General features: G+C 37.5%; 1 protein-coding gene across 5 annotated transcripts in view; it reads left to right on the top strand.

The window, feature by feature from the left end:
* Positions 1 to 19,236, top strand: part of Pcnx4 (pecanex 4) — a 50,763-nt gene that overhangs the window by 7,984 nt on the left and 23,543 nt on the right. Inside the window, exons 1-8 of one of the 5 annotated variants that reach the window (XM_087195204.1) lie at positions 737 to 914; positions 1,589 to 3,375; positions 6,441 to 6,620; positions 6,711 to 7,225; positions 7,436 to 7,536; positions 7,666 to 7,788; positions 9,922 to 10,285; positions 11,460 to 11,563. In XM_087195204.1, coding sequence (XP_087051330.1) covers positions 3,296 to 3,375; positions 6,441 to 6,620; positions 6,711 to 7,225; positions 7,436 to 7,536; positions 7,666 to 7,788; positions 9,922 to 10,285; positions 11,460 to 11,563 — 1,467 coding nt within the window. In that variant the 5' untranslated portion in view covers positions 737 to 914; positions 1,589 to 3,295. Of the gene's footprint in view, positions 1 to 172; positions 3,376 to 6,440; positions 6,621 to 6,710; positions 7,226 to 7,435; positions 7,537 to 7,665; positions 7,789 to 9,921; positions 10,286 to 11,459; positions 11,564 to 19,236 lie in introns of those variants that run through there. The other 4 variants (XM_087195206.1, XM_087195203.1, XM_087195205.1 and 1 more) reach the window with 4 other exon arrangements.

The following is a 19,236-nucleotide window of genomic DNA, read 5'->3' on the forward strand; positions in this document are numbered from 1 at the left end:
GGGAGGGTCGGGGATTTAGCTCAGTGGTTTCGCCCGAGTTTGATCCCTGGTACCCCACCCCCACCCCGAACAAAAGAAGAACTAAGGAGATAAAATAGAAATGTAGGGGGTTTTTTTCTTCCTGGTTCAAGTATGATATTTTCAAATAGTGACTTCTTTTCCTTTCTCTTAGAGACGACTGGTTTCTGAAAAGGATATGACTGTCGGAATACTCCAGTGAGAAGGATGAGTCCAGATGTGCCTCTGCTGAATGATTACAAACAGGACTTCTTTCTGAAGCGCCTTCCACAAACTATTCTTGGAGGCCCTCGACTCAAATTAGGCTATTGTGCCCCTCCTTACATATATGTGAATCAAATTATCCTTTTTCTGATGCCATGGGTTTTGGGTGGAATAGGAACAGTTTTGTATCAACTAGGCATTCTAGAAGACTATTATACAGCAGCACTTTCAGGTGGTCTGATGCTTGTTGCTGCACTTGTCATCCAGTTCACAAGCATAAAGGCTAAAACCAAATCAGTGACAGTGGAAAGAATATTAACCAGAGATATCTTAGCAGAAGAAGATGAGCATGAATTTACAAGTTGTGCTAGTGCTGAGACTGTCAGATTTCTAATTCCGGGCAAGAAATATATAGCCAATACAGTTTTTCATTCTGTTCTTGCTGGATTGGTGTGTGGTCTTGGAACGTGGTATCTGCTCCCAAGTAGAATAACCTGGCTATATGGCTGTACAGGAGGCACTGTTACACTGTTTATCTTTGGATGGATAACACTGTGTATAGGAGAATATTCATTAATTGTAAACACACCTACAGAGACTGCAGCTTTCCAAACCCAGGACACTTATGAAATCACTCCTCTCATGAGACCTCTTTATATTTTTTTCTTTGTTTCTGTGGACCTTGCACACAGGTAAAAAAAGAACCTACCAAATACTTCATAACTGTCTTTGTTTGTAAGCGTATCTGGTAAGAACTCTTCTTAGTGTTTTTAAAACGAATTTGTGGATTAAAAATCGTGATGACCAAGTCATTGGATAATAGGTTATTTTGATGATTCATCTTTTAGGACCAATCTCTGATATATTCATACTTAAAGCAATAGTTAAATCTTATTGAAGAGTAAAAATAATTGCCCTTTTTAAGATAAATGAGCCAGGCCAGGGATTTAGCTCAGTGGTTTAGCTGCCTGCTTTGCAAGCGCAAGGACTCAAGTTCAATTCCTGGTACCAAAAAAAAAAAAAAAAGATAAATGAGCAATTTTTCAATCCTGTACATCACTTTAAATAAAGAGCTTTGAAAATCTTTAAGATAACCTGGCTAAACCTGTGAAAAGAAATAGAACTTTCTTTCCTGGATAGATGGAAATAATTTAAAATGTATATGTTACATACAGATTGAGTGAATTAAGATGAATAAAAAATTACTTCTGATATTTTTATGGTAACAGAATATTGATTTTTAAAGTAGTTATAGAAGAAAAAATAGAAAATCTTTCAAAAGATACTTAACACAATTATCCAAACTGTTGCATAACAAATTTTTTGTGCTTTTCTAAATCTGACTTTTCTTTTTCTGTTTCTGTAGATTGCAGCTTTCTGTTACCCAGGTTAGTGTCCAGGTAGAAATGTACAGGCATGTTATGAACTGAATGTTTGTGCTTCTTTGACCCCACTGCCAAATTCTTCTGCTGAACCCCTAAACTCCATGTGATGTTACTTGGAGATGAACCTTTTGGGAGATAATTTGGTCTTGAAGGTGGGGCTGTAGTCTGTTGGGATTCATATGCCCTTATAAGAGAAACAAGAGAATGTGATCTCTCTTTATCCACCATGTGAAGACACAGCAAGAAGGCAGCCACCTGTAACCTCAGAAGAGGGCCCTCACCAAAACCTGACCATACTGGCAGTCTGACTATGAACTTTCAGCCTCCAGAAGTGTGAGAAAATAAGTCACCCAGTTTTGGTGTTTTGTTATGTCAGCCCAAGCTAAGATTTTAGTACAGAGAGATTGGACACTGCAACAGATGCCTAAAAATGTGGAAGTGGCTTTGTGACTAGGTAATGGGTAGAGTGAAAGAGTTTGGGCATACATGCTAGAAATAGAGAAGGTACAACTAATTCTGATAACATCTCAGATGGAACTGAGGAACATATTATTAACTACTGGAAGAAAGGTAACTTCTGTTATAAAGTGGTAAAGAACTTGGCTAAACTGTGTTCTAATGTTTTGTAGCAGACAGAACTTAAGGTGATAAATTTGGATATTTAAGGAAATTTTGAAGCAAAATGTTGATGAAACACCTTGATTCCTAAATGCAAAAGGGAGAGATGAAGAAGAAATTGTAAAAAAAAAAAAAAAAAAAGCAACTGGAACTTGAAAATTTGTAAAATTCCCAACCTATCCATTTTGTAAAACAAACATAAGAAAGAATATTCTGATGAGAACACCCAGAGTGTTGCTGGGCTATTGCTTAATAAAGTGCTTAAGGGATTATGTGAGTGGAAACACTGCCCCTTTGAAATGAAAATGTTGGAGATGTGATAAAAAGGAGGACTGTTGAACTTCTTGGATTTGACAGGACAGGATGATAGATTTGGAGGCAAATCTTCAAGATAAAGAAAAATGATGCCCAAGGTGAGATGAGAGGTCATCTGGGCCACCACCTCAGTTTCAGTAGGTCTCCTGACCTCCACCTTAAGCTTCAGAGGCAAGACCACTTCCCAGAGCTGTGGGGGTGACTCGAGCTGTAGAGGTAGCAGTGCCACTCCAAGATCCTAGAGGACAGAGTACACAAGCAAAAGGCATTATTCCTCAGCCTTAAGATCGAATGCAATTTTTTTTTTTTGCTAGGTTTTGGACTTCTTGGACCCATTGCTCTCTTTTTTTCCTTTTATAGAGGATGTTTCTCCTGTTCCTGCACCGTAACTGTACTATATTTTGGAAGTACAATACAGTATTTACCTAGTTTCACAGGTTCACAGCTGGAGAGGATTTTGCCTCAGGATGGACTGTGAGTCTCACTCCTATCTGACTGAGGTGATAGATGACTGTAGAGTTAATGCTAGAATCTGTGAAGAACCTTGGAGTTTGGGGCAGGGCAGTGACAAAATGCCATAGACTGAATTGTATCCTCCCGGATTCTACTGTGGAAGGCACAAAGAAAGGACCTTTGAGAGGTGATTAGGTCATGAAAGTGGGATCCTGGTGTGATGGCATTAGTTCCCTTATAAGAAAAGACCCATGATAGCTTGATCTCTCTCTGCCATGTGAAAACTCAGCAACAAGGCAGCCATGTGTAAACTAAGAAGAGGGCCCTCACCAGACACTGACCATGCTGGCACCCTCATCTTGTACTTCCAGCCTCCAGAATTGTGAGAAATAAATTTCTGTTGTTTAAACCACTCAGTGTACCATATTTTGTTATGGTAGCACAAGCTAAGACATGTTAAAATATTTATTTTGTGTATAAAAGGTGACCTCTTCTTGAGTATATGTTCACTATTTCTTAAGTTCTAATCTCTACTTGTGCTACATTTGTGGACCAGGGGACCATGTAGGAGCCTTGTAGTTCTTCACATAATCAAATATGTAAGGGGAATATTCATAAGAAATTCATCTACAGTTGGTTTCTTAATTTCACCATGATTTATTAATGTACATTACAATTAAATGCTTGATTTTGAAAAGGTAGTAAAATTATGTTTAGGTGTATGTATAAATACGATTCTTTTTTAAAGATTTAAGTTTTTGTAAGTTTTTTTTCAGAATACAGATTCTTCAGTTATTGTTAATTTTTAAATGAGAAATTATATATCTGCTGTAGTACATTTTTGCATCTAAAATGGTATTCTAAATTCTTTAGTTTTATTTAAAAGGTCAGACAGTTAATTTAGATGCCTTGACTTTCTGCATTACTTATTTCTTTTTTTTTTGGTACTGGTAATTGAACTCAGGACCTTGCACTTGTGAGGCAAGTGGTAGAACCACTGAGCTAAATCCCTGGCCTGCATTACTTATTTCTTAATGAAATTGCATAAGTTTCTTACTAAGTTCATCCTGGATTTAATATATTATTTTAATGTTTAAAGTTTGATAGCTGGGAATGTAGCTCAGCAGCACAGTGCCTCCCTGACAAGGGCGAGGCCGAGTTCAATTCCCAGTAACAAAAATAAATAAACAAACTTTGATAATTACAGACTTTTTTTTTGGTACTGGGGATCGAACTCTGGTCCTTGCACTTGCGCAGCAGGTGGCGAAACCACTGAGCTAAATCCCCGGCCCTAGATTTTTTTTTTTATTATGACTAAAAGAAAAGTGAAAGGCTGTCCCCACATCTGTTTTTGAGGAAGAAATGACAGGCTTATGTAGGAAAATAACCTCTCATTTCTTTTTAATAATAATTTACCTTATAAATAGCAAAATAATAAAGAATTGAGATGATCCTTACACAATAGGTATGATAATACAGCCAAATATATGAAATTCATGTACTCTTCAACTCTGGACAGTTGTCAGAAGTATCAAATTGTTTCCTAGTTTTATGTCAGAGGATGTGAAAGCTGAAGAGTTATTACTGTACCCATAGTACAGTAATTTTTTTCTTTATTCTTTATTCTACACAGCACAGTTGTCCGTTAACAATGTGAATGACTGTGCAGTTATCAAAGAAACATGAAATCTGCAGCGCTGAGCTCAGAGACAGAATGAGTAATGTACATTTACATCCTCTTAGCCTCTGTACTGAACATCTTCATGGCATTGCATCTCAGTGTGCAGAATTGGAAACATTTTTATAGTTGTTTGGTTAAAAAAAAAATTTTTTTTTCCTAAACAGACACTAGATTACCCTAAAAAATTTCTGTTACATTTCCAGAAACTTTAGATTTAAATGTATTTCCATATAAAAATTAACAGGAATAATCATCTATTTGGGGCTGAGTTATATATACAGAATATTATTTATCATATCCTTGTATATACTGTCCTGCTGCTTAAATTTTAAAAAAATTTAGAAGAGGATCAAATTTTGATGAGATTAATTTTCAGAGTACACCTTCTACTCATACACAATATCCTTGAGTATGTTTGCAAGAGGAGTGTTGTCTTAAAAAAAAAAAAAAAAAAACTAGAAATCTGCATGTTTTCCTTGACCTGATTTTCTTTTTTATTGAGTGGTTCTTTACTGGAATGGTACGAGTTTTATTTTAAAATAATACTGTGGAAAATGCTGTCCTCTTAATTTCTCATTACATTGTTAACCTGTGTTCCATTAATTGTCCTCTTAATAGCAATTTGAAGGTCCTACCTACAGTATGATGCAGTGAACTAGCTGGCATAGGCCTAGCATCTCTGTGAGCAGACATGCTTTGTATCATTATTATGCAGATAGGTGCTATCCTTTTTGCTTTTGGACTGTGAACGTGGACTCAAGTGGGTTAACACTGCAGAAGTTGTTTTTTTCCTTGACTTGATTCATACCTAGCAGCCCACCAATTCAAGTACTGTACAATTGGGCTATAATTTTTGAACTTTAGTTTTGTCTTTTGAAAGTGTTTACTTGTCCATATGTACCCTGACCTTGTTAGTCTCTGGATATAATGTTTGCTTAGCTGTATTCTAAAAATTTTGTAAATTGTTCATAATGTTTATTTTACTATGCTTTCAATGTTTATTGAATTATTATTTAGTTTAATAATGTTATTTCATTTCAAGTGCTGTATCAAGTATCAGTTTTTCCACTTAAGGGAGAGGCAGCTCCTACTTTGTTAGGAAATGTTGTTATGCAACTTGGTGTTCTCAAACCATGCCATTCCCTGTACAACATAGAATATATGCTAGTTATGTTTCCAGGATAACCCACAGAGATTTGGTCATAACCTGAATTGCCACCTATAGATATTAAGTATGCTGACTTCAGATGCTGAGTCAGAGCAGAACAGTAGAGGAGAGAAGAAGAGAAGAGCTTTCTCCTGTGCAAACTACTAATATATGAATGTTCCTGAGGCTTGGTTTTTCCACAGTGACTTGCAGTTTTAAATTATGAAGTTCTAAACTGTACAGAATCATTGGTAGATCTCAGCCAATGAGATTAGATTTAAAGGAGAAATACTTTTGCTCTGGCCTCAGTTGTTTAGCTTTACACATGCCTGCATTCAATTTTATTACTATTCATTGATGGCTTTTAATTAATTCTTATTTGCCTGTTTGAATCTGTATTTTCTTTCTCTAAATGCTAAACTTGTTCACAATTGAGTAGAGACGGTTGCTGGTTTAGGGGAGTGACGGTGGTCACAATATGTATAGCACGTTTACAAATCAGGACTAGAACTTTCTCTGTGTTCTTTATTTTGGGGGGCATGTGTGGTTTTGTTTTATTTTTTCTTGGAAAGATCTTCTTTATATTCTGTATGATTTAAATGTCATCTTTTACTTGTAGGCTTATCAAAAATACACCAGCTCTCCAGCATATGAATCAGATTTTGCACATCTTGTTTATATTTTTACCCTTCCTGTGGGCATTTGGGACTCTGCCCCCACCTGATGCTCTTTTCTTATGGGCAATGGAGCAGGTTTTAGAGTTTGGCCTTGGAGGCTCATCTATGTCAACACACCTACGGTAATTTAAAAAATATCATTGTAATATGTAAGTTCCTCTTAGAGAACACTTTTCGTTTCAAGTAAATCTTGTTTTTTCTTTCCTCTACAGGTTGTTAGTAATGTTCATCATTTCCACTGGAACAGCTGTAACATCATATTTTATTCCAAGCACTGTTGGTGTGGTTCTTTTCATGACTGGACTTGGGTTCTTACTGAGTCTTAACCTAAGTGATCCAAATTTTGTCTTCAAACACAGCATGACCAGAAACAGAGTAGAAACCAAAGCTCAGACTTCACCCAGGGCTTTGGAAAGGCAGTTTCTGTGGAAAGAGTTCCTCTTGCATGTCATTGTGTTAGTCTTGGCTCTCTTAGAAGCTAGTCTGCTGCATCACTTCGCAGGATTCTCACAAATTTCTAAAAGCAGTTCCCAGGCTGTAGTTGGCTACATTTTGATGCTATTACTTATAATACTGTGGATACTTAGAGAAATTCAAAGTGTCTTTATCTTGGGAATTTTCCGAAACCCTTTCTATCCAAAGGATGTGCTAACTGTGACTGTATTCCTAGGGAAGCAAGCAAAGCTTCTGAGGGCTGGTATTGTCAGACGGATTTTGCTAACTCTAGGTATGATAATAAAATCTAATACCTTTGTATTGCAAACCATATCTTTGAAGTGTTCGTAAATATGATGGCTTTACACTGAATATTCATTGTCTTGTTTATTAGGTTTTTAGTTAAATGCTTAACTGTAGTAATAAAGTATTTGCTAAAATAATATAAAGTATGGTAGAAAAGGTTATGTTGCCTTAAAGCTGTGCCTTTCTTTGTTTTTAGTGTCACCTTTTGCTATGATAGCATTTCTTTCATTGGATAATTCCTTACAGAGGCTCCACTCTGTGTCTGTCTCCATTGGATTCACAAGAGCTTTTCGAATGGTAATCCTAATGTGTACTTAGTAGTCTTTTCTAATTGCTAAGTGTAATTCTGATTTTTTGTTTAATTCTAGCAGTTCGCTCAGATTATCATATTCTACTTGATAAAAGTAGGTCACTTGTATACTGCAGGTATGGCAGAATACAGAAAATGCTTTACTGGAGACAGCCATTGTATCAGCACTTCATTTATTGATCTCCAGTAAAGACTTATGGTGGAACAGGAACCTAAATACAGGAATGAGACTCTTACTGGTAAGTTAATTTTTAATGGCTTGATTGAAAGATAGTAAAATTCACCTATTTAAGTATACTCTTCAGTGGTAGATATTCAGAGTTTTGTAGCCATTGCTACAACTAAGAATGTTTTTAACATCCCCAAAAGAAACCTCACATATGTTGTGGTCATTCACCATTCCCACTCTCCATCTCACTCACAACTATTCCAGACCCAGTGGCCACTTACCTACTTTCTTTGTCTATAGATTTGCCCCTTCTAGACATTTTACTTAAATGGAATTAAATATTTGGTCTTTTGCATCTGGTTTCTTTCACTTCTGTGTTCACAAGGTTCATTCATATTGTAGCCTGTATCAGTTTTTATTTCTATTTCCAAAATATTCCATTGTATAGATACATCACCCTTAGTTGATTCATTCAGATGATGGACGTTTAGGTTGTTTTCCCTTTTCACTATTAAAAGTATTGCTATGAACATTTGTGTGAATATTTTTATATGGACATATGTTTTTATTTCCCTTGGGTATTTCTGTATTTAACTCTTTAAGTTGTTATTCTTTTACACTTAAATATGATAGCTAAAGATTTTTCATAGGTGCGCTTTATCTGGTTGAGCAATTTCCCTTCAGTTATCAAGTTGTTGTTTTTTTTACCGTTAAAGTTATTAGAGTTTGATGACTTTCCTTTTTTTTTGGTACCGGGAATCGAACTCAGGCCCTTGTGCTTGCCAGGCAGGCACTGTGCTGCTAAGTTACATCCCCAGCCCAAAAGTTATTAGATTTTATTAAATCATTTGCAGTGTCTTTTGAAATGGTGATGTGGTTTTGGTCTTTTAAGTCTATTAACATGATGTAGTGGGTTGATTGAATTTTGGTTGTTAAACCATACTTTTCATTTCTGGAATAAATCTCATTTGGTCATGCTGTATAATCCTTTTCATATGTTGCAGAATTTAGTTGGCTTGTATTTTGTTGATTATATGTATATTCATTATGAATGTATATGTGGGCGCAGGTGTGGGTATATATGTATGTTTGTCTGTAGTTTTGTTTCTTTACAGTGTTATTCTCTGGCTTAGGTATCAGGACCACATAAAATGAGTCAGAAGTGTTCTTTACTCTGTTTCATCTGTATTCATAAGACTGAGTGTGTGTGTGTTTGTGTGTGCACGTGTGCATGTGTGTGTGTGTGCATGTCTGTTTGTAGTTCTCTTTATATTGTTCTCTGGTTTAAGTTCAGGACCACATAAAATGAGTTAGGAAGTGTTCCTTTATTATATTTTTTGAAGAGCTAATGAAGGACTGGTATTTATTATTCCAAAATGTTTTACAGTATTCAGTGTATGTTTCAAATGCTTTATGAGATGTATTTTATAGTATTGAAGCCATCTGAACCTCAGCTTTTCTCTGTGAGTTTTTTTTAGGGGGAGAGGTGGGGTTGAGACAGGGTCTCTCCATATAGCCCAGGCTGGCCTTGAACTCGTGGCAGTCCTGCTGCCTCAGCATCCTGAGTTCTTAGATTATGTTTCTGTGAGTTTTTAAATTACTGATTTATTCTCCTATAATTGATCTGTTCAGATTTCCTCTTTCTTCTTGAGCCAGGTTCAGTAATTGTGTTTTTCTAGGAACTTGTAGATTTCATCTAAGTTATCTAATTTGTTGGCATATAGTTGTTCACCCTTAAGGTAAAGGCAGTACAGTGTCACTTCTCTTTAGTGTTACCATTTTTAAAAAAAGAAGTCAAAACATATAAAATATAGCCTCATTTCTTAATTTTGAGGATAGAAAATTATAACAAAGAAGTACATATAAGTTGGGCATAGTGGTGCATACCTATAATCCCAGCACTCTGGGAGCCTGAGGCAGGAAGATCACAGGTTCAAGTCTAGCCTGAGTGATTTAATGACTTAGTGGGAAAATAAAGGGCTGGGGATATAGGTCAGTGCAAAGGCCTTGGGTTCAATTCCAGTACTACAAAAAAAAAAACCCAAATAAACAAAAACCCCAAAACAAAACAAAAAGAAAAAGAATCACAGGACTGTTTCTGAAAAAATATTTGGACAATAATAAAGTGAGTTTCCTTAAGTGATTTTGAAAATTCGTGAAAAGCATTCAGGAGTAAGTAAAAATCATTTTTATGTCTCTGTAGGTTGGTATCATACGTGATCGTCTGATTCAGTTCATCTCTAAATTGCAATTTGCTATAACTGTGCTTTTGGCATCATGGAAGGAGAAAAAACAACATCGAACAACAACTACCACTTTATGCATACTCAATGTTATCTTCTTTCCATTTGTGTTGGTCATCATAGTTTTTTCTACACTGCTGTCCTCTCCCTTACTCCCCCTCTTCACCCTTCCTGTATTTCTGGTGGGTTTTCCCAGACCTACTCGGAGTTGGCCAGGAGCTGTGGGCACTGCAGCTTGTGTGTGTGAGGACACCATATACTATGACCAGATGGTCCCCAGGTTGACTGCTGCGCTGCAGACTGCGATGGCGGGTGGATGTTTAGGTAAGTCAGTGGGTTGTGCTTCAGAAATCCTTAACAAATGCAAAGTCTAAAAAGTGAATCATGAAACAGGTTCCAATATATTGATGTGTATGCAGAGAGATTGTATATGAAATAAAACTATATCTCTACCTTTTTTGAGGTAAATAAAGGTATAAAATAAAAATTATTTGGGAAAATTTCATTAAGGTGATTAGAACATATTTTTTAAAAATTTCCCTATTTAAATTCAGGTTACAGGCACACCACTGAAACATAAAAACAACCCACATGATTTCTATGAGTTTATAATGTGTTCGGGTCAAGTAGATGCAATAACTTAGATATATAAAAAGAGAAAACTAGCTGGTAAGGCAGATGCCTCTTTTTTTTTTTTTTTAGTATATTCCACTATCAAGGCTCCAAAAAGTAAAGCTGATATTCACTATCTCCTTCACCATTTACACAAACAGGCACACAGATTCTTATCAGTTGGGTAGTTGCCCGATGGACACCAAGGCCCATCCTGTGAGTGAACATTGGAAAGTGTAGCAGTCACTCCTGCTGTGTAGTTCTTCTGCACAGTCTGTTATACAATCAGATTTGCACACAGATAACTTTTTTAGCATTACTTATAATAGTGAAGATTGGAAGCATTTGAAATGTTTATTAGCAGGGAAATTAATACTCTAGTTAAGGTAGTTAATGCTCTAGTTAAGGTAGTTAAGGCTGAACTCAGTAACGGTGAATGAACTTTAGTTTGCAGTCAATGTGAGTACATCACAAGAGAACAGTTTTAAAAGAAAAACTAAGTTTTAAAAATATTTATAGTTGTAAATTTTTAAAACCAGAAACAAATTATATTTATATACACATACAAAAATATCCAAAATCTTTTAAATCAATGTGGAATTGGTTCTTATTATATTTAATATTTTTTCCACCTTAACATGTATTTAACCTTTTGTACACACAATGTTATGTATTATCAGAATACATTGTCTCTTCCAACTTCTTGTGAAGAGCTTAATTTACTGCCATTGATATGCAATGAATAGTTATTTCTGTTCATTATTGACCTAATGAGAGGGTAGAAGGAGTTGTGAATCAGTTGTAGTTGTATTCCCAACTTTGAAGAATCATATGGCAAAATAAAACATACTTAAAGAATGATTTCTTTTTTTCCAATTTGTTTTAGGTCTCCTCTTACCTGGATCTCATTACTTGGGCCGTTTTCAAGATCGTTTAATATGGATAATGATTCTAGAACGTGGCTATACATACTGCTGTATTAACATTAAGGTCAGTGTGCATGTGAATCTTACCTAGTTTTTTGGGGGTTTTTTTGGTACCAGGGATCGAACTCGGGACCTTGCTTACCTAGTATTTTTTTATAGTTCATGTGTAAAATTTTACTTGTTATGTATATATCAACAGTAACTCAGTTTGAAAGAATATCTTTTTAATTACCTGTGAAAACTCCTAGCAATTTTTAAGGTATATTTCAGTAAGTATATCGAAATATATTTCAATATATTCCACATACTAATAGCTGAGTAGTATTGATTGTATAGCAAAATATACCTGGTTGCTTTCCTTCCAGTCCTGTTCTTATCCATGTCTAGTTGAGCATTTAAAAAAGGGAAATCAGTAATATTTTCACTTCCTATATCATATATGTAATCATTCTCAGCTTAATGAAAACTATCTTCTCACCTCACTGCAGTACCCTATTTCTGTCCTTCTTTTAAGAGGAAAGTCCCTTATTAGATTGCTTATCATCATCTCCAGTTTCATTTTTCCAGTATGTCTTCAGCTTACTCTAGGTTTCTGACACTGTCATTCCACCAGAATTGCCCCACTTACTATCACACTGCTAAATCCTTCAGTGTGTTCACAAATCCATCTCACTTGACTTGAGCAGCACTTGACATAATTCTCTCCTCTCTTCTGCTTCACAGCTACTCCTGGTCAGTGTCCTTTGATACTTCGTTCTATTTTCTTTCATCTCTTAATCATCCTTGGAGACAATACTATATTTCTAGTTGCTCAAGCCAATAGTAATGGATTCACATTTGACTCCTTTTTTATTTTGATACCCAACATTCAGTCTAACAAGAAATCCTGTTGGCTCTGCCTTCAGCCATATCCTGTATCCCATTACTTCTCACACCCCCATCCTCGGCTACCTTCATCTCTTGCCCAGATAATTGCAGTAGCCTCTTAGTTGCCATCCCTGTTTTACCTACAGTATATTGTCAACTAAAACAATTTTTTAAATGCAGTTCAGATCAGGTCACTTCTATACTCAAACTCACACAGTGGATCTCTTCCTTCATTCAGTGTTAAAATCAAGGCCAAAAATAGCCTCCCTGTTCCCTGATTGCCCTTTCCATTCTCGCCTTTTGGCTCTTCCCTCTGGCTGGAGCAATGTTTTTCAACTAATCATATTAGCCAACCCCCTTACCACCTTCAAGTCTGTGCTCAAATATCTGCTTCTCAATCATTTTGCCTATGGCCATTATATTTAAAATTACAGTCCAGTTCCCACCCCAGCAATCTCAAACCTTGGCTTGCCTCATTTTTTCCTTATTTTCATAGCACTTATACTTTCTAACAAACCAAGTAATTTATTATTAGTTTTATGATTGAATGCCTTTATCCTTTACTGTGTAATTTAAATGTCAAAGGGACAGGCACCCCCTTTTTTTTATTCAGAAATAAAACAGAGCCTGAAACAGTACCTGGCACAGAATAGGCTTTTAAGAAATGTTTGTTGAAAGAGAGAATGAGTGAATTTCATGTTGTAGCACAGATTTGTTGAAACTAGTCCTGGACAAAGACCTGTCCCTTTAGTGCAGTGGTTTTCAAAATGTCCCCAGATGAGTAGCATTAGCAGGAAATGAAAAAAAAATTTTTTAATTTTGTTTTTTTGTGAGAATGTCCCACTATGTAGTTCAGTCTTGCCTTAACTCAGTATGTAGTCCAGGCTGGCCTTGAACTTGGAGCAATCCTCTTGCCTCAGCTTTCCAAATGCTGGTATTACATGTGAGCACCACCATGCCTGGTTGAAATGAAAATTCATGAACCTGAAAGTGGACCTATAGACTCCCAGCCCAGAGGAAGGGGCTTCTGGGCTGCCATCCATCCCGCTGCTACTGGCCCACAGGTAGGGGCTTCTGAGCCACTGTGCCACCGCTCCTGGCTTAGAGGAAGGGGCTTCTGGGCCGCTGTCCTGTCCTGCTGATCTCAGCCCAGAGGAAGGGGCTTCTGAGCCACTGTCTCACCACTCCTGGCTTAGAGGAAGGGGCTTCCGGGCCACTGTCCTGCTGATCCCAGCCCAGAAGAAGGGGCTTCTGAGCCACTGTCCCACTGCTCCAAGCCCAGAAGAAGGGGCATCCAGGCCGCTGTCTGTCCCACCACTCCTGGCCCAGAGGGAGGGCCTTCTGAGCCACTGCCACTGCTCCTGGCCCAGAGGAAGGGGCTTCTGGGCCACCATTCAACTCGCCACTACCAGCCCAGAGGAAGGGGCATTTGGGCCACCATCCTTCCCGCCACTCCCAGCCCAGAGGTAGGGGCTTCTGAGCCACTGTCCTGCTGCTCCCAGCACAGAGGAAGGGGCTTCCGGGCCACTGTCCATCCCACTGCTCTCAGCCCAGAGCAAGGGGCTTCTGAGCCATTGTCCCACCATTCCCGGCTTAGAGGAAGGGGCTTCTGGGCTGCTGCCCATCCCACCGATCCCAGCCCAGAGGAAGGGGCTTCTGAGCTGCCTCCCCACTGCTCCCAGCTCAAAGGAGGTGAGCCATGCAGGCACCAACAGAACCCTCCCGCCTCCCCTGGGTCGAAATGGGAAGGCACATAAGTCTCAAAACCAGACTACCAGATCACCTACAGCAACCCCAAAGGGAAATGAGGTGGAACACTCTGATATTCAACCACCTGGACCCACTGAACTGGGAACAAAAGAGGATCTGGAAAAAATGAAATCAGAAATAATTTCTCAGATAACAGCAGAGATTGTGCTCATATTGCAAGACATGATTAATAAATCTAGAGAGGAGCTGAGGAACATGATGGAATCCCAACATAGGAAACAAATGGAATCCATAAAACAGATGCAAATAGATTTCCAGGAGATGAAAAACTCCATTGAAAGTCTACACAGCAGAATGAGCCAATGTGAGGATAGAATTTCAGATGTAGAAGATAAGATTTCAATTAGTGACCAGGAAAAGAAAAATTGCTTCAAAATTGTAATTGAACACTTGAAATCAATCCAGCAGCTGATAGACAATGCAAAGAAGAATAACATAAGACTGATTGGAGTCAAACAAGAAACAGGAGAGTGCAGACGACATAAAAAAATCTCTTCACATTAGTAATGGCAGAAAACTTCTCAAGCAGGGGAAAAGAGCTCGACATACACATAAGTGAGGCATATAGGATTCCAAATAGCCTTGATAAAAAAAAAAGCTACACATACGCATATAATTGTTAAGATTACAAAAACTCAACAGAAGAACAAAGTTCTACAAGCAGTTAGAGAAAAGAAAGAAATCACATACAAAGGAAAGCCAATCAGAATCACAGTAGACTTCTCAAGACAAACCATCAAGGCAAGAAGAGCTTGGAGGGACATATTCCAAGCCCAAAAAGAAAACAGCCTCCAACCCAGATTGATGTACCCTGCAAAACCATCTTTCAAAATTGATGGAGAAATAGATACTTTCATGACAAAAGAGAACCTTAGGAACTTAATGAGTACCAAACCAGCACTCCAAAAAATTTTAGACAATATCCTAGGAACAGACAATGAGGATCACAACCCCAGGAAGCAAAATAGAATGAACCCATCTGGCGTGACAAGAAATTAAATGTAAAGGGGGAAAACACAACAAAAAGAAAAAGTCATGACAATGATGTCAGTACGTTTTGGTTTTAACCATCAATGTTAATGGCCTCAATTCACCAATCAAAAGAAATAAACTGGCAGAATGGGTCAAGAAGCAAGATCCAACAATATGCTGCATACAAGAAACACACTTAATTCAAAATGAAACTCATAGACTGAAAGTTAAAGGATGGAAAACAATACTCCATGTGATGGGAACCTGAAAAAAAGCAGGGACACCATTTGACCCGCCACTCCCAGCCCAGAGGTAGGGACATCTAGGCTACCATTCTTCCCGGCACTCCGAGCCCAGAGGTAGGGGCTTCTGAGCCACTGTCCCGCCACTCCTGGCACAGAGGAAGGGGCTTCTGGGCCACCGTCTGTCCTGCCACTTTGCAGATCAAGTAGATTTCAAACCAACACAGATTAAGAGAGACAAAGAAGGACACTACATCCTTGTAAGGGCAACAATCAAACAGAAATGATAATCATAAATATCTATGCAGCAAACACTAGTGTGCCAACTACATGAAACAAATACTAATGAACATGAAAAGTCATATATGCCTTAATACAATTGTAGTGGGGGACCTCAACACCCCACTGTCACAGATAGATTAACTAGACAAAAATTAAGTAATGAAATACTAGAACTCAAACTCTTGAACAAATGAACTTAACATGTTTACAGAATGTTCCACCCCACAAAATCAGAATACACATTCTTCTCAGCTGCACATAGTTCATTCTCCAAAATAGACCACATACTCAGGCACAGAACATGTTTAAGTAAGTGCAAAGGAATTGAAGTTATCCTCTGTATGTTATCAGACCACAGTGCAATGAAATTGGAGATCCATAGCAAAAGAAACTCAAAAAATTTCATAAACATGGGGAAATTGAACAACACACTTCTGAGTAACCAGTGGGTCACAGAGGAAAGTAAAGAAATCAGACAGTTCCTTCAATTAAATGACAATGACAATACAACATATCGGAATCTATGGGACACAATGAAAGCAGTGTTATGAGGAAAATTCATATCAGTGAATATGCATATTAGGAAAACAGAATGAGCCCAATTAAGCAACCTGATGCTGAACCTCAGGCTTCTAGAAAAAGAAGAGCAGGACAAACCCAAAGCTCATACAAGGGAGGAAATTATAAAGATCACAGCAGAAATCAATGCAATGGAGACTAAGAGAATGATACAAAAAAAATCAATGAATCTAAGAGTTGGTTCTTCAAAAGAATCAACAAAATTGACAAACCTTTAGCCAACCTTATCAGAAAAATGAAAGAAAAGGCCCAACTCCATGCAGTTAGGAATGAAAAGGGTGAAATTACAACAGACCCAGCAGAAATCCAAAGGATCATCAATACCTACTTCCAGAACCTATATGCCAATAAGATGGAAAACACAGAAGAAATGGACAGATTCCTAGATACATATGAATTAACAAAGTTGAACGAAGAAGACCTAAAAATTCCAAACAACCCAGTATCAACCAATGAAATGGAAAACATAATTAAAAACATATCAACTAACAAAAAGCCTGGGCCCTAATGGCTTCACTGCTGATTTCTACAAGACATTTAGAGAGGAACTACTGCCACTACTCTTAAACACTTCAAGGAAATTGAAACAGAAGCTATACTCCCAAAGTTATTCCTAGAACCAAGCATCACCTTGATCCCCAAAGCAGAGAAAGACCCAACTGAAAAGGAGAACTATAGGCCAATCTCACTAATGAACATAGATGCAAAAACCCTTAATAAGATACTGGCAAATAAAATGCAGAAGATCATCAAGATCATACACCCTGACCAAGTGGGATTCATCCCAGGGATGCAGGGATAGTTCAACATATGCAAATCAATCAGTGTAATACACTATATCAATAGAGCCAAGGACAAAAACCATATGATTATCTCCATAGATGCAGAAAAAGCATTTGACAAAATCCAACATGCATTTATGATAACTCTCCAAAAAATTGGAATAGATGGTCTCTACCTCAAAATGATAAAAGCTATCTATGCAAAACCAACAGCCAGTATCATACTAAATGGTCAAAAACTGAAACCCTTCACAGTAAAATCAGGTACAAGACAAGGATGTCTGCTATCACCACTCTTGTTCAATATAGTTTTGGAAACATTAGCCATGTCAATTAGACAAGAGAAAGAAATAAAAGGAATAAAGATAAGAAATGAAGAAGTCAAATTGTCTTTATTTGCAGATGACATGATACTCTATATAGAAGACCCCAAGAACTCCACCAAAAGTCTTCTAGACTTAATAACCAAATTCAGTAAAGTAGCTGGTTACAAGGTCAACACACAAAAATCAATAGCTTTCCTCTACAAGAATAACAGACTCACTGAGAGAGAAATAGGGCAAATACTTCCTTTCACAATAGCATCCAAAAAACTGAAATACCTAGGAATCAACCTAAGGAAACACATCAAAGACCTCTTCTCTGAAAACTATAGCACTCTGAAAATAGAAATTGAAGATGATATCAGTAAATGGACAGACATCCCCTGCTCCTGGGTAGGAAGGATTAATATAGTGAAAATGGCCATACTTCCAAAACTGCTATATAGATTCAATGCAATTCCAATTGAGATCCCAGCAGCATACTTTACAGACCTTGAGAAAACAACCCAAAAATTCATTTGGAACAAGAAGAGACCCAGAATAGCAAAAGCAATTCTAGGTAACAGAGACATGGCAGTGGGTATCACAATCCCCAACCTGCAACTATACTACAAAGCTACTGTGAAAAACAGCATGGTACTGGAAAAGAAACAAACCTGAGGACGAGTGGAACAAATTAGAAGATTCAGAAACAACGCCAGACACACTCAGCCATCTCATCTTCGATAAAGGAGCCAAACACCCTTACTGGAGGAATGCCTCTTTAATAAATAGTGCTGGAAAAATTGGGCTTCAACTTGCCAAAGATTAAAACTAGACCTTTATCTCTTGCCATGCACTCAACTAAAATTGAAATGGATTAAAGATCTAAATATTAAAATAGAAACGCTAATCTAGCTGGAGCAGAGATTAGGTAGAACTCTTGAAGACACTGGTGTAGGAAAAGATTTTATGAACAAAACCTCAGTTGCCTGACAACTAGCACAATCAGTCAACAAGTGGGATGTCTTCTTATTAAAAAGCTTTTGCACAGTAAGAGAAACTATCAGCAGTATGAAGAGACAACAAACATTGTGGGAAAAAATCTTCACCTGCTGTTCCTCAGACAAAGGTCTACTATCTTGAATCTATAAAGAAGTTAAAAAGGTCAGACCTCCCAAATTTAAAGACCCAATCCAAAAATGGGCATCTGAACTGAACAGATATTTCTCAAAGAAGTAGAAATAGCAAATAAATACATGAAAAAATGTTCAACATCACTGGTCATTCAAGAGATGCAAATGAAAACAACACTGAGATTTTACCTCACTCCATAAAGAATGGCTGCTATCATGAAATCAACTAGTAACATGCTGGCCGGGCTGTGGGGAAAGAGGAACTCTGCTCCACTGCTGGTGGGAGTGTAGACTGGTGCAACCACTGTGGAAATCAGTATGGAGATACTTCAAGGAACTAGGACTGGAAGTCCCATTTGACCCAGCTGTTCCCCTGCTGGGCATCTTCCCCAAAGAATTAAAAGAATCATACCACAGTGATATATGTGCACCCATGTTCATAGCAGCACAGTTTATGATAGCTAAAACTTGGAAACAGCCCAAATGCCCATCAACTGGAGACTGGATAAAGAAAATGTGTTTTTTTTTAATAACATGGAGTACTACTCGGCCATGAAAAATGAGAAATTATAGACATTTGTAGGTAAATGGATGCACATTGAGGTGATACTCTTAAGTGAAATAAATAGGACACACGTATAAATACCAGTTTCTCTAGTATGAGAAACTGAAAGTGTAAATAAGGACTAAAAGGTATAAGAGATAATGTGAAATAGGAAGAAAAGGGGCAAAGGGGAAGGGGAAGTGGGAGGGGTAGGGAAAGGAAAGAAAGGAATGGAATTAATATGAGAAAATGGAAAAATGG

The sequence above is a fragment of the Heterocephalus glaber genome, unplaced genomic scaffold (assembly GCF_053883595.1).
Source record: "Heterocephalus glaber isolate CG9 unplaced genomic scaffold, H.glaber_assembly_v1.0 deba00001608, whole genome shotgun sequence".
Lineage (NCBI taxonomy): Eukaryota > Metazoa > Chordata > Mammalia > Rodentia > Bathyergidae > Heterocephalus > Heterocephalus glaber.